The 14,651-nt window shown below is 46.2% G+C and overlaps 1 protein-coding gene across 1 annotated transcript; it reads right to left on the bottom strand.

Annotated features, from left to right (window-relative positions):
* Positions 1–874: 874 nt before the first annotated feature.
* On the bottom strand, positions 875–14,157 carry LOC144124238 (uncharacterized). The gene is made up of 5 exons (XM_077656881.1): positions 14,131–14,157; positions 13,361–13,629; positions 11,368–11,534; positions 3,262–4,088; positions 875–1,186 (listed from the first exon to the last, which is right to left on the bottom strand). Exons 1-5 carry the CDS (start codon positions 14,155–14,157, stop codon positions 875–877), a joined length of 1,602 nt encoding a protein of 533 aa, XP_077513007.1.
* Between the last annotated feature and the right edge of the window lie 494 nt (positions 14,158–14,651).

The following is a 14,651-nucleotide window of genomic DNA, read 5'->3' as shown; positions in this document are numbered from 1 at the left end:
GATTTTTTAATTCTCTAGCACCTCCCTTCGCCACTAACGATAAGCTGGCGTTTTCCTCCGACACGTATTAACCGCGTTGTCAGTATTCATTCCTGTGTGAGGCCAGGTGTAAGTTTTGAAAGGGCGAGAGGGGGCCTGGTTCTAGCAGCGAGATATTTTATGTAGGAACGGCATTAAAGACTGCAATTTCTTTGAAAAATAAAGTACAAGAAATACATTGCGAAAATAGCTTCGTTCCCGCAGGGAACCGATGTATACTTCCGTGTCTGAATTAGGCGCATTGTGTTACTTGTACGTCAATCTACTTCGTATCTGAGCTTACGGCCGTGGTAAAACTTTGTATAAATGATTATTTATTCGTTACTACCTGTAAAACGGTTTCGTAATCCATCGCATAGTGCTGGAAATTTAATTTATAATAAAAATCAATGCTTCTAAGCTTGAGCATGTAATAAATCTCCCTTAAAGAAGCTCATAGCTGGATGCAGACACGACACTCGGACGACACTTAGATACTAACAAAAAAAAAACATGCCAGACCTCCTAAACGTGGAGTCATTAATGATCCAGAGAACGCCTAAGATACAAAACCGGAATGAAAATAGATTACATTCTGTTTATGTCAAATCCCTAAAGCGTTCTGTAAGCATTGTTTTGTAAGCATGCACGTAGCTGGTTGTTTCGCTGTGAATGAGGAAGACGTAGCGCTCCCGGAATGTTAAATTTTCTTTTGACCATGCTCGGTGCCCTAGGAACTTCTTAGGCTTACGATCCCTACCCAATTCCTATACCGTCAAATCAGCACGTTCTATGCATAGCAATGCATGAAGGAGAAAAATCATAGAGGAGCGATAATATGAACACCAAAATATTATCACGGCGTACCCAGAGAAGTAGGCACCCTTATGACTACTTGCCTGCCCCAGTTGTAGAACCACCACGTCCTCCTGAGGTGTTTGCTCTGGCAGGGAATCAAGTCGGGCGCGTCTTCGCAGAGTTTCTCCGGTGGGTTACGCTCCATGCACTGCTTGTGGCATTCATCGGCGCTCCTGAACCGGTTGTGGCCGTCATTGCACAGGAAAGGCACATCATCCGTGACATTACGGCAGATTTCTTCCACCATGTCCGCGTAGGATCCGGGGATGGGCTTCTCGCAGAACTCGAACTTGATTTCTTTCCCGGTACACTGCGGAGAGCGGCAAGTGCTTTCCTCGGCAGCTCTGACTTCATCGACAGCAGAAAGGTGTATTTTCATATTCCTGCTAAAGTAATGACGGTAGTGGCAGTGCTTGCTACTAAGGAAGAACATTTCCGCGTCATAAGCGAGACTGTCTCCCTACTTGAAGGGTATTTAATAATAAGACGTCAGCAGTTCTCTAATGCTTACCATCATCAGTCTAACTACGCTCACTACAACGCAAAGGTCTCTCCCATTCGTCTCCAGTTAACCCTGTCCTGTGCCAGCTCCGACCAACATAAACTTCCTTTCTGTCACAATCTTCTACATCTTTCTTCATATGGGGTCCACACAGGTGTCATAAAGAACCAGCGGTTATCTGTTCTTTGAACATCATACCCTGGCCGCATCGATTTCATCTTCTCCAATTTAGATATGGTATCATTCCTTAATTCACTCTGCTTTCTTCCTGTCCTTAACCTCTCTCGTTTTCTCTTCCATAGTTCACTACGCGGTCATCAATTTAATTTCAAGGCTTTTCATCAGCCTACAAGTCCATCCAAATGGGAGGTTCGGCTAGAAAAAGTGATGTGCGTAATCTTGTATTCATGACATGAGAGTACCTACCAAATGCATACAACCTGATTCGTATTCTGTGAGCTCTACTCTGAACATTACAGACTGTTGAACATAATACAGCTTTGCTTAGTTTTGATTTAAAACGCTTCCGGACCGTTACTCTTTTTCAGTTCAACCACAGAAGGCGCCCAAGAACATAAGCTGGTAACATGAAAATACTAGCAGCGTACATAGAGGAAGTCAGAGAGAAAGTACGCCATTCTTCCGCGACCCGAGGACTAAAGACGCTGACCAGCGAAGAGCGTTCCTATCTGGAGCAAGGTCCCAATTGCTTGCTTTCCGGTATAAATAATCTGTCCACGGTGCCGTTAGAATTCCTTGGAATTTGCGCCCGGAGGCAAGGAATAAAGTTATGCATATCGTGTTAAACTCTTCACCAACTCAGAACAGAATACTACCACACTAGATAAAAATCTTTTTCTTCTGTTCAGCGGAGGTCCTGTTGTGACACCATGTCTGTTGTCTTAAATATTCCACTGTAATAAATAATAAATATTCCACTGCCGTTAAATACAGTAATTCGCCGTTGAAGTGGCGGTAAGTTCAGCACAAACATTTGCCGTAACGCGGTCTATAAAAAGGCTCATGCCCATGCCTGCTGCAGTTAAAAGCATGTTTTTGTTATTTTCCGAGTCCCTCTCGATAACTCGCAGCATAGGTTTATTAAAAGAGTATATTCATTTTGTTCTTGTAAAGGAATATTGGTTGCAATCTAATGATTTCGCGTAACATAAAATCATGGTCAAACTTCGAGCTATTGCAAGACCTTGGTACTGCTGCACTGCACTTTGAAGCGTGATTGCTGCATACGTTGCACAGAAGGACCACTATTTGAGATTTTATGCAACCGATAAATCACGATCCTTCGCTCGAGCTAAGGAAAAATGTCACACCAGTCCTTGTGTTCGCGCCTGGAAAATAAAGCAAAATGGCAGGCCTTTAAAGGAACTGGAAGGAAACTTTTGTCCTACATACAGAACTTTCTGCTTCCGGCTCTACCTATTTCAGAAATCTGGCATGAGTTCAACAGTTCATGTCTTTACGTGTTCCCGCGCCTGCAAAAGCAGCCTACATACCTAATGCACATCTCTCATCCCTATTCTCCTGAACACTTTTCGTTAAAGCTGGTATAAGGCCGCATATAATTTTCTTCCATTCGATACATGATTACGCATATCTTCATCATTTAATGTAAGTCAGTAGAAATCGGTTCGTACGATCAGGTTGCATAAAATCTTGCTACAGCAATGCACCGTTTGCTTTCCGTCTCATATCGGGAACTGAGAAATGCGTTCCTTCATATTCTCGCGCGGTAGCGTCTTCTGTAATAAAAAAGCTACACAGTGCCAGCCTAGAGGCCTCCATATGCGCAGTAAAGGGCTGCGTTACTTGGACTGTGGTCCCTGCGAAAATTTGAAAGGGCAAGAAGGTTTTTTGCTACTTACGTTGCCAATGCGCCGAGTCGGCTTGGCAGTAGTGGTTGTCGTAAGTTTCTTTGTCGTTGTACACGAGGGAGGTGTAGTGGTTGTTGGCGTTGTTGTTGTGGCTTTTGTGGCTCTAGTTGTGGTTGTGGTTTTCATCTTCGTTATGGGTGTAGTAGCAGTGGCTCCAGTCGTTTTCGTGGTTTTAGTTGTGGTTTCTATCGTGGTCGTTGTCGGTGTAGTGGCAGTGCTTGAAGTCGTTTTCGTGGTTTTAGTTGTGGTTGTTATCGTGGCCGTTGTCGGTGTAGTGGTTGTGCTTGCAGTCGTTTTCGTCGTTGTAGCTGTGGTTGTGGTTGCTATGGTGGTCGTTGTCGGTGTAGTGGTTGTGGTAGTAGTTTCTTCCCTGGTTGTATGTGTCGCTGTGGTTTTCATCGTGATCGTTGTGGGTCTAGTGGTAATGGTAGAATCTTCCTCTGTGGTTAGAGGTGTGGTTATGGTTTTGTCTGTAGTCGTTGTGGTTGTAGTAGCAATGTCGCTCGGGCTATTCTCAGCGGTGCTGCTAGTGGTCTCGATGTCTGTCTTCTTGCTTGTGTGGTCGGGATCCGGTCCGGGCGTGGTGACCGTCACGCTTGTGTCGGCGCTCCTAGACAGACCGGTTTTCAGGCTGACGTCTGTCGCCCGCTGCTTGCGGGTGGCCGCCTGCCTCGCAGCCCATACCATTCCCGACACGATGAGGTACAGCGCAAGCAGGAGCAGCGCCAGCGTTAATACGAAGCGCCACGCCAGCATCGTCCAGGTCCTCATCATGCTCGAGTCGTCGTCGTAAAAAAATTGCCGGTGACGTACGGTCACTGCGCAGAAGAGATGCAACAGCACTGACACATTCCATCACATCTAATTGAAATACCGGAGCAAGCAAACACTTTTTATTGGACGGCCAAGCCCATCGGCGTCCATTGGTTCAAGGTACTACCGTTTCAATAGCGTTTGGTGTGTCCCCACGCCTCTCTGTTGCCAGTCAGGTTTCTGTATCAGAAGAAATTTCCACACAGTGCAACTGTGGTTTCCCACATTCTACACGAAACGGTAGCACGAGTTCGAAGGAGAAGGATATTCCCGAGCCATTATTATCAATTATGCTCTGGTGTGCTGCTTTCTGTTAAGTCCCGTCGATTGTCTAGACAGAAGTGGGCCACCATCTCTGAAATGAAACAACTAATAGAGGAATATTTTTTTCTTACGTGCAGTGTTCGGAGTTCAGCATTAGATTTCAGGAAAAGGTACAGCTCCATTTGCTGGATTAAACACAGTTGGAGCGGAAGATGGGGTTTACGTGCCCGCAAGTCCGATGGAAGGCGAGGCTGTGCAAGGTGGCTGGGGTGCGTTTGCCCAAACTCAGGTAAAGTGTCCAAAACGTGGTTCACCGTCAAATCGAAGAACAGATAGAGGAAAAAAGCACACGACTAAGAAGTTGCTGGAGGGACTCCAATCGGGAGGTCCAGTAGGCCGTGACCGTGGGTCTCAGCAAAGCGCTCATGTGCATTACCAGTAGCGCGTGCTCCCCATGGAGAGGTGATCCACGATTTGAAAGCGGGACAGATGGAGCACCAGAGAGCTTCTTCGTGTAGGAGGAATGCGTATGCCTCGGCCACTTTACCTTGGATAGCGACTGTGTCACATCATATGGACAAGAGGCATAATCTGCTTAAGAGTCAAGCTCCTTGTCGCGTCTACCCAACCCTGACTCGGAGGCAAAAGGCACGGGTTATGAGCCATACATTAAACATGTCTAGGCCGCTCACGATGTTTCATTGCGTCCGAAGTGATTATGTCTGCGTACAGAAGAAACTCCGGCATGCCAAAGAGGTTAAGCCGTGCCGGGTACCCTGCTTGCTCTGCGTGCATGAAAAAAAGAATCCCTTTGGGGTCTGGGAACAGCGGTTGAGGTGGTGTACACCTCACACTTACATCAGGGAGACCGAGGCATATAAGGCTGATGTGCAGCAAATTATCAATGGCGCCTGTTCATACAGGAGCTAGGAGGTCGCCTTTCCACTCAACGGCAAGGAATATATAGGCTTTATCCCCTGAAAGGTGTATACTATTCAGATGATTAAATATTTCTTCTCTTTGACATGAGAATGCAGCCACGAGACAAAACTCGTGGTGATACCGTATGCAGTGTACATTGAGTCGAAGCAAAGAGCCATTGCTACTACCGCAGGTGTAGCACTGAGTGCGACTCAGTGCGATGCGAACTATGAACTGCTGCACAATGACATCAATGACGTTCGATTGAGCTTCCGCTTGCAATGAAGTGAATGGGAGTCAAGCGACGAAGGCCAATCACAACAAGCATGGCTTATTGGTTCACTATTTGTAGATGGTGGAAATTCCTAAGGGTAATGCGTTGGAACTGATCCTGATGGGCATACGCATAGGTCGCAAGACAGTGTGTTAATACTGGGGTCCTACGAGACCGTGTTTCGCCGACTTCCTGCGCAAAGTAGATGAACAGTCCCAGCACACTAGTAGTATACTGTGTTTAAGGCAAGATCACGGCGCTGCTTAGTCAGAGGCGGCTAGCTCAACATTCAGCACACTGATCTATAAGACGTAAAGCTATACCGACCAGCAAAGATTGTAGAGGCGCCTTTAAATGTTAACGTCGACACTGCCTGTTTGTGATAGACATGAAAGCAGTCCACTTAGGAGAAAGCGCAATGCCGATATAATGTACATGAGTATATCATGGAAAGAGTGGCGGAAAGGCTTGCCTCTTACATTGCTCTGACTGAGTAGTCCGTGAAGATCTGGGCACTCCGTAGGAAGTTTCCTCCACCGAGGCGGACATTTCAGCCAATGATTCCGTTCTTGGACTGGAGGCATAAGGCGAAGGGCTCCTTCCGCCCGCGGTCTCCTTCGTGGGGGAGATGTCTCTTCGCATGGTCTCCTCGATGACGGTTGTCTTCCCTAGCGGGATTCTTGCACATGCAGGACACCTGCTCACCAAGGCAGAATATAAAAGCAAGACCAGATGCTCTTGATTCACTCTCAGAAGAGCAGTGGTCATATGTACATAGGTGCTCACCGGAAAACAAGGATTGCACTCGAAGCCTGTTGTACGACACTAAGCAGAGGTGCGAACTTCATTCTCCTCCTTGTCTCCAACGACGCGATGGTGCTATAGGTCAGGGAACTACATCCACAATTCATTAGATATAAAGTATAATTTATAATTAATTATGCACCCTTTTTTATGTTGTTCCATTCAGAATTTTTTAAATACGACAACCGTTTTCACGGAAGGTTACGTGACGGCTCATGATAGCACGCGGTATCGGGGGAAAGTAAGCCTCGCCACGGGTAGTGTTTCACACCCACATGGTAGAAATTGTTTGTTCGCGATATTGGCTCAGGTCCACGTCCAAAACAAAAAAAAATTAAGGAAATAGTACACTGTTGGCAATTTGCTTCATCTGGTGGCAGAAATTAAAGGAGTATAGACCCGTCATTTTTTGTTGCAGAACAGCAATGGCTAGGCGACGAGCGACCTCAGTACCTGCGCCACCACTCTTGTTAGCGAGCAGTTTGATCGGATGCAGCTTTGGTTTCTACTAAGATTTCAGCTGTTGGATCAAAGCTTTAGGTGTACCTAGTTGGTTCATGCCGGCGCCAAGTGTGCGGAGATGACCTTCCGGTAGTTGGTTGATGTGCTGCCAGCCGAAGCGCAGATTGGCGCCCAAGCCACCGGGTGATGAATGGACGATCACGAAGTACACGGTCAATAACACATTGCTGAAACACGCCGCTGCGTGGCCACTACAGTGTGGAGTACCTTTGCATCTAAGGCGATCATGAATCACTGAAGAGTGGCGCACGACAAGAGAGACCTCGACGTGGTGCTTCGTGTCATCTGCCCCTTTGCACGAGTTTGCTACCGGCTTGGTCGCAATGGTGCTCCACATGCGCGCAGCCGCGCGGAGCCGTGTTCACGCTCAGTGTTATTGAACATGTACATGTCTAGTGTCGTTTGTAGTATGTCCATTTGTTCTTGAGTCGTACTGCGGTTAATGGACCGAAGTGTGACATCGTCCGGATATACTATTAGCCATAGGCCGTCGATATTGTAGGGTTTCCATGCGAGTTGGGCCATGGCGACGTTAAATAGGGTGGGAGATATGACCGAGCCCTGGGGTACGCTGTTTTGGCTCGTGCTTTATGCTGTGGCTCTTGCGCCGCGTGATTTATTTATTTATTTATTTGTGTTTGCTTATTTATTTATTTATTTATTTATTTATTTATTTATTTATTTTATACCCTCAGGGCCCCGGGGCATTACAGAGGAGAGTGGGGACACAAACGAATACAATATAAACAGCAACCACAAAAGGAGAAACAAAGGAACGTACAAGTACGTAGAAATAGGCGCAAAACACAGAGGAAGAAAATAATCTGTACAAATTCACTGGGAACTCATTTAAAATAATGTTCAGGCAGTAAAGGGCAAAATTTAGACAGTAACAAGCATATAGACATTCAAAAAAAAATCAACCGCTTTATGAAATGCGGTATTATCTGTTATAAAACCGATGTCATGGGGAAGTTGATTCCAGCTGACCCAAGTTCCGGGCATGAATGAGTCATTAAAACATTTTGTGTGACAAGACTGAACTCAAACTTTATGGCGGTGATCAATGAGTGCTGATATGAAATATGGTCTTGTTAGTATATTTCTTTCAGATAGCTGTTCTGGTAAATTTTATGAAAAATGCATAATGAAGCTGCTGACCTACGGTGAGATAGAAGTGGAAGGAACAAACTTGATTTCATTTCAGTTGCGCTACTTGTTCGGTGACTGTCATCGCTGACTGGCATCGGTGACTGGCTCGCTTATTGAGAAGGGCTTTGGCGAAGTTGATTACGCGGGCTCGAGCTGCAGTTTGGATGGACGTGTTGACATAGGCTGAATGACTGATGGTGTTGGACGCCTTATGTAGATCGACAGCTACAAAGATGTCAGGACAGCCACTGCACCATTGGCGTGTTCCGTTCGGTTTAGAGCAAAAAGGTTTCTTTGCAGGATCATGTCCTTTATGTTGCCCCTCCGATCCCATCTGGCCTCCCACGCCCGGCCCAGGCTTTCACCCAAACGCACGAGCAGGTGCCGCGTGCACACCCGGACACCGAGTCGCTGGCGCCGAATCAGGATCAGCTTCCACAATCGCCCTGCTGAATCCAACGTCGATTTACGTCACTCTGTGCGGACATGCATGCCCCGGAACGGTTAGCCTTCGCGCCAGTTATATCTCTGGCCCTCACGTTTAGACATACGAAGACTGGACGGCCCTCAGTGGCGACGTAAAATGCAAGCTCAGTGCCCTGCTGGCCTTCATTTCGGAGTCCGACGTCCTAACCCTGACCTAGCACTCCCACTTCTTCCCTTAAGCCTCACGCCATCCTTGCCAATAAAGGCTAATGAATGAATGAATGAATGAATGAATGAATGAATGAATGAATGAATGAATGAATGAATGAATGAATGAATGAATGAATGAATGAATGAATTTGGCTGCATGCTTTTTTCTTTGTCATAATGCTGACATTGCTATATGTGGATCACTACGTGGTATTTGTCAACGACCGCTAAATATTCTCAAACCGAATTTCTTTTCCCCACTGTTTTCTCCAAGAGCCGAGGAGTGGCTGTGAAGTCAAAAATCAGCGTTGTTCACATGAGGCATAACTCGCTGCTTCCCCATTATGGTTAAAAAAAACCTTAAGAAAGCCAGCCTCAGGAGCAGAAATCGTGAGTGAGCAGGCAGAGATTGTATTACAGTTTTCTTCATGCATCGTGTGATCTATACAGACCTTGGACGTCATAAGCCATCGCTCGGGTGTTGATACCGAAACCTTGCAAATTATTTAGCGCTCGTGGCCGGCTACCAATCGGTGATCCATGTATAGTAATTTCTTACGTATCATTACAGTGAAGAAAACATGCGCCCGAACAACACTGGGTAGCTTCTACCGAGCACGTTCACTCCATGGCACAGTTCAACATGGGTGACATTACCAAATGTAAGAACCTTTCAAAGACTAGCACTCACAACGGAGAGCCCACAGTTCTAGATCACAATCACAGGGAAGGGACAACCACCTGACAAGCCAGGATTTGTCACGCTTACTTTGTTAAGGCATAAACCACGCAAAGTGTCCGTGAAGCAATTATCGCGTTTGACTCAAGATGCCGAAGGAGTCGCCAGACCATGAAATATTCGCCATGATTATAACAATCTACAATCCTTCATGAGCTCAGCTGTTCATTTCGCAATACAGGAGGAACAGTTCATTGAATACATGTACACAACCGTAGTTATACTTTACGCTTAGCAGTTGAACATCAGTCGTTTTTAGCCCAAAGTATGGTATCGCTTCCCTTTGTAGCCTTCTAGCTGTTGTCCTCCTGAGCACGTTTACAGCAGGAGTAATGGTCTAGGTGAGGGTACCAGTTCCAGTTGTTCTAGCTTCTGCATACGATGTCAAAACACGGTGGCTCCAATGGTGCGTACAAGAGCTGCATTCCATGTTTCTTGTTCTCTGTACAATATTAGAGGCCATGCCACAAATGTTTTAGAATAAGTTGTTTGCCCTCCTGAGGTAAAAAACGATATATCCAGTGCGCAAAGACCATGTGCGCATCAGTTCCACAGCTTTATGCACAAATTGCACGGTGACGGGTTCCTACGACGTCAGGCTAATAGTGTGTATGTGTACATTTCGTTACTTTTTTGCTTTTTTTTCTTTTGAAAGCGTAATCTTCTGTTTTTCCGTGATCGAAAGGTATGAATAAAGCATATATACGTCGGCATAGAACTCTAAATATAGACCTGTGCAGGCAGATTTTTCTCAAAGAAAATCACGAGACCCTAGCCTGTCCTCATCAGCACTTGGTCCTGATGTCATCTGCGAACACTGCTCAGTCCGAAGTTCATGTGGCAGCGTGTTCAGTGAGGCCCATTGCCATCTGCGTCAAGTTTCTGGTTCTGGAGTAGTGTTTGTCATGTTGGACAACCTTGTTGTTCCATCTGCAGCTCGCCGCGTCCTCTGCGGATCCGGTAGCACAGCATGGAGACCTTCAGGCGGCCTTCGAACGCAGGTAGCCACGCAGTCGGCGAGGGTGTCGAACCTGCATTTCGTCAGTCTCGCATCAACTGCAGGGATAGTATACGTCTGAAGCTGGCAGTAAATAAGCATTTCAAAGGTCAGTACTACTTATTCACACTTTAGGACTTCCAGCTCCGTTTGTATATTATAGGCACGTTGCGTTTGCCCCAAAATACTTAATGATAGACTTGTTTTTTTCCTTTTGCGTCACTCTATGAACCAAACGGTGACCAAGGATGAATTTACTAGCTCTCTAAGCAATCGCGCCACTGGGCGCCGTCAGCATGCATTGGAAGGCAGAGCGGGGAAAAAGCTTCATTAACAACAACATGTGTCGTGACTGAAGAGGCGAGACATTGCAATGGCTTCTTTCAGCCCTATCATGCGAGATGTGGCCTTGTAGAGAAAGCTATTGGCTCATAGCGTGCACAACTGTTGCGTGTATTTTGATGTCATCGTGATTGATTTCATAGAGTAAAAATGATAGGTGTAGCGTTAAGCGACCGGAAGTGGGCAGAGTGGGTGAGGGAACACACGCGGGTTATTGACATCCTAGCCGAAATCAAGAGGAAAGAATTGGGTTGTGCAAGGCATGTAATGCGAAGGCAATATAACCGTTGGTCCTTAAAGGTAACGGAGTGGATTCCAAGAGAAGGCAAGCGTAGCAGAGGGCGGCATAAAGTTAGATGGGCAAGCTGTCCTTTGCCTCAGCTACCAAAGGACAGGGTTAATTCGAGAGACATGGGAGCAGCCTTTGCCCCGCAGTGGGCGTAGTCACTCAGATGATGACCATGACGATTGATGTGAAGGACTATTATGCCTCGAACAAGCAGGGTGCCACGTGCGTTCGAGTCGCCAACAGACCTTTGTTTTTCGTCGATGCAGCGGTGCTTGTTGATGGTGCTGATATCAGCCAAGTGACACCCCATTCGCCCATCTGATAAACGGAACGCGAAGGCTCACGTATGACGTCCACAGGGCAGGCGTCGCCGGATCCGGGCGCATAGCAACCGAAGAAGAAAGCGCTCGGACCGTTGCAGTGGCTCCTGCACTGAGCCTCTGTGTTGTACTGCATGCTGTAGTCGGCGACGCGAGGGCACTCGCCCGTCTCAAAGCCCCACTCCGCACACCTGCGAAGCACGAAAGCCAGGAGGGATTGCTGCCGTGCTTAAGCATTTTGAGCGCAATTTCTCTGTCAACAAGCAAAAGTTGAGTTGTTTTTTTTTTCTCGATAGCCACAGTTTTTGCTTTTGCCGTGTTTAGTAGACGGGGCTCGAGCCCACGAACCTCAAGGACACGGGATGCCAGCTGTGCCTCAACTGCAACGATTAGTTGATACCAAAGAACCCTCTGTTGTTGTTTTTTTATTCTTCTGGGAGACCTAGTGAGAGTGCAGTTAGCTTCTGTTCTCGTTTGAGTTAAATGGGCTACGTATGTTCATGGTACTGAACCGAAACCGAACGCAACTCCTATTATTTTTCGCCATCTTGGAACTAAACCAGTACCAGTACAGTTCAGAGGAACCGTGCTGAACCATTTCGGGACCTGGTTCAATGACAGTTCTGGTGCATTGTAAAATCGTTATTTTTTCAGAAAAAATGTGAGATATTACCGCTTAGATTTAGCCGCTAAAGCTGTGCTCAGCAGTGGAAAAATAGCAAGCATCCACGAAGTAAGAAAAACTAGAGGAAAGTGGCAGCTAAGAAACGCACTTTGCGCTTACATAATGCGCATTTAGCAAGTCTAAAATATTTTTAAGCAGACCGATGCGAAACCTTTCATTTATTAGAGTTTCCCTTTCACCTGGTTACATAGAATTTTAATAAAACTGTTACAACTGCTCTAACTCAAAAACCCTCAGGTGAGAGTACCTTTCCCTTCTCTGTGTCATGCAGTGCACCACCTATACGTTAGACAAAGGTGCAGGGATCCAAACACGCAGTGCAACAATTCGAGTCGGAAGCATTCGGAGCCTCAGACAGCAGCTTATGAATAATTACTTTATAATCGTATCATAGTTTTTTAATCAAAATATTATTTGTTGCAGGCTTGCAGACGACGAAAGTAGCCATAGAAAGGCAATCTTGGGGCAGCAGTAGAGGTAGTCAGAACAAAAAGTGGGAGGGCCGGGCCACTTAAGCTCCGCCTTAAGGGTCTATGACGTGATAGCGTTAATGAATTAATGCACATATAAGTGGAATCCGTCCTTCTCAACCTTATTCGTATTTCCCCGGGAGTCCTTTATTTTAAAACTCTCAAGGAATACATAAAAGTCTAAGAATAAATGTGAGAGGAAGCCTGCACTGAACCGAAGGTTATCGTAGACAAAACTGATTGAATATGAAAGAAAAAGGGTCATCGCCCAAGATAAAATTTAGGCAAAGGCAATTAAAAGAAGAAAAAAAAGGCACAAATGACGGCCAGACAAAGGCGATTTGTAGGGCAGATAGGCCCTGGGGTAGCGGTTAAAGAGACCATAAAGTGAATTTATCATGACGTTTATCTCTTGGATGAGTAGTTCCAAAATCAGTCACTACGAGCACACCAACCGGTCCGCGAATTTTAAAAACCAGGGTTTTTAAAATTTAATAATAAATCGCCGGCTCTGTTCTGAGGACGCATACTTAGTGTGAATGCAACCTCTCGCGATCAATCATTAATGTAGCAGCTACCTGCCAGGGCGGTTAGTTTGCTCAGGCTAACTATATTAGCCGTCTCTGAAACGTAGCTTGATCAGAATTGCAGAAAAATTCTCTTCTACATGTAATATCATACAATATTCTACAGATAGAAGAGACAATGCATTGTGCACTGAGTACCTGCGGTTCCAGGTCTAAGTTAAAAATAAAACTGCCACTGAGAAACACCCTGGCGAGCATGCCTTGACAAACACGAGACCGACTAATATGAAAAGCCGAAATAGAGCAGTGGGACAGCTTAAATCTAGAGGGCTTACTTTGCGCCGTCATAGAAACACCACGTCTTCTTGAGGTGTTTCTTATGGCAGGGAATCAACTCCACGTCAGCGTTACAGTCCTCCATCGGCGGGCTGCGCTGCACGCAAAAGGCCATGCAGAAGGCTTCAAGGGCGAATCGGTTGGGGCCATCGTTGCACACAAAGTGCTGCTCATCCCCGGTCGAGAGACATTCCTTCTTGACACCGTCGTAGTAGTAGCCCTCGTTGCTTTTCTCGCAGAACTTGAACGAACCGCGCGACTGGAGACACTGCGACGCAAGTGGCGCGCTTTTTTTATAGCCCAAGCTTCAGCAAGCACAACAACCCAAGCAGCACAAGTAATTGGCCCAACATTGGAACTGTATTGGCAAAGTTGGCCCTACAAAGGACCAGGATGGGACCATCCTGTTGCAATATTGGGCCGATGATCTGTGCTGCTTGGGAAGAAGTTTTTACCAAACCTAGCTGCAGCGATGACCCCTCTTGTTTCGCTGCAGAGGACCGTCGTGATACCGAAAGTCAATCCAATGACAAAATTCTATCAGTAAGGCTGGAATAGGGTGTGGTATTTCCTCGAGAAACCGGATCCTGATAGTAGCTGTGGTGCAGTCAAATATTGTAGCACAGCGATGATTACAGCAAACAATATTCCTCATAACAAGGAGGATTTACCCCTTTATTTTGGTTTTGCTTTTCAAGCTGTATTTAAGTACGCTTCTGCTGGGGCGCCCTGGTTTAGAAGCTGAGGCTACAAAACGAAGGTAGCTCACATGATCTGCAAAGTAAAGCGGACCCATCGATGATCTGCTCAGCATTCTCCAAATTGCACGAGAAGGTACGAACCAACTAACGTTTGTTCAGTAGCGCGTTCGCTTCTGTAGATACTTGCAAAAGCAAGCGCACTATTGTATTTGTAGTTACTTATCCATCTGTAGCTACTTACTAGCTTGTCATGTATTGGTTTTCCCGTCGTGGTCGTAGTAGTGGTTGTAGTGGTAGTGGTCGTTGAGGTAGTAGTGGTCGACGTAGTCGTGGTTGTAGTAGTAGTAGTTGTGGTAGTGGTGGTAGTAGTGGTTGTAGTGGTAGTGGTCGTTGAGGTAGTAGTGGTCGACGTAGTCGTGGTTGTAGTAGTAGTAGTTGTGGTAGTGGTGGTAGTAGTAGTTGTCGTGGTAGTAGTGGTTATAGTGGTAGTAGTAGTCGTGGTAGTCGTGGTAGTAGTGGTTGTAGTGGTAGTAGTAGTCGTGGTAGTGGTGGTTGTAGTGGTTGTAGTGGTAGTAGTAGTTGTGGTAGT

The sequence above is a fragment of the Amblyomma americanum genome, chromosome 3, assembly GCF_052857255.1.
Source record: "Amblyomma americanum isolate KBUSLIRL-KWMA chromosome 3, ASM5285725v1, whole genome shotgun sequence".
NCBI lineage: Eukaryota > Metazoa > Arthropoda > Arachnida > Ixodida > Ixodidae > Amblyomma > Amblyomma americanum.
This window is presented reverse-complemented; position numbering and strand designations above follow the sequence as displayed.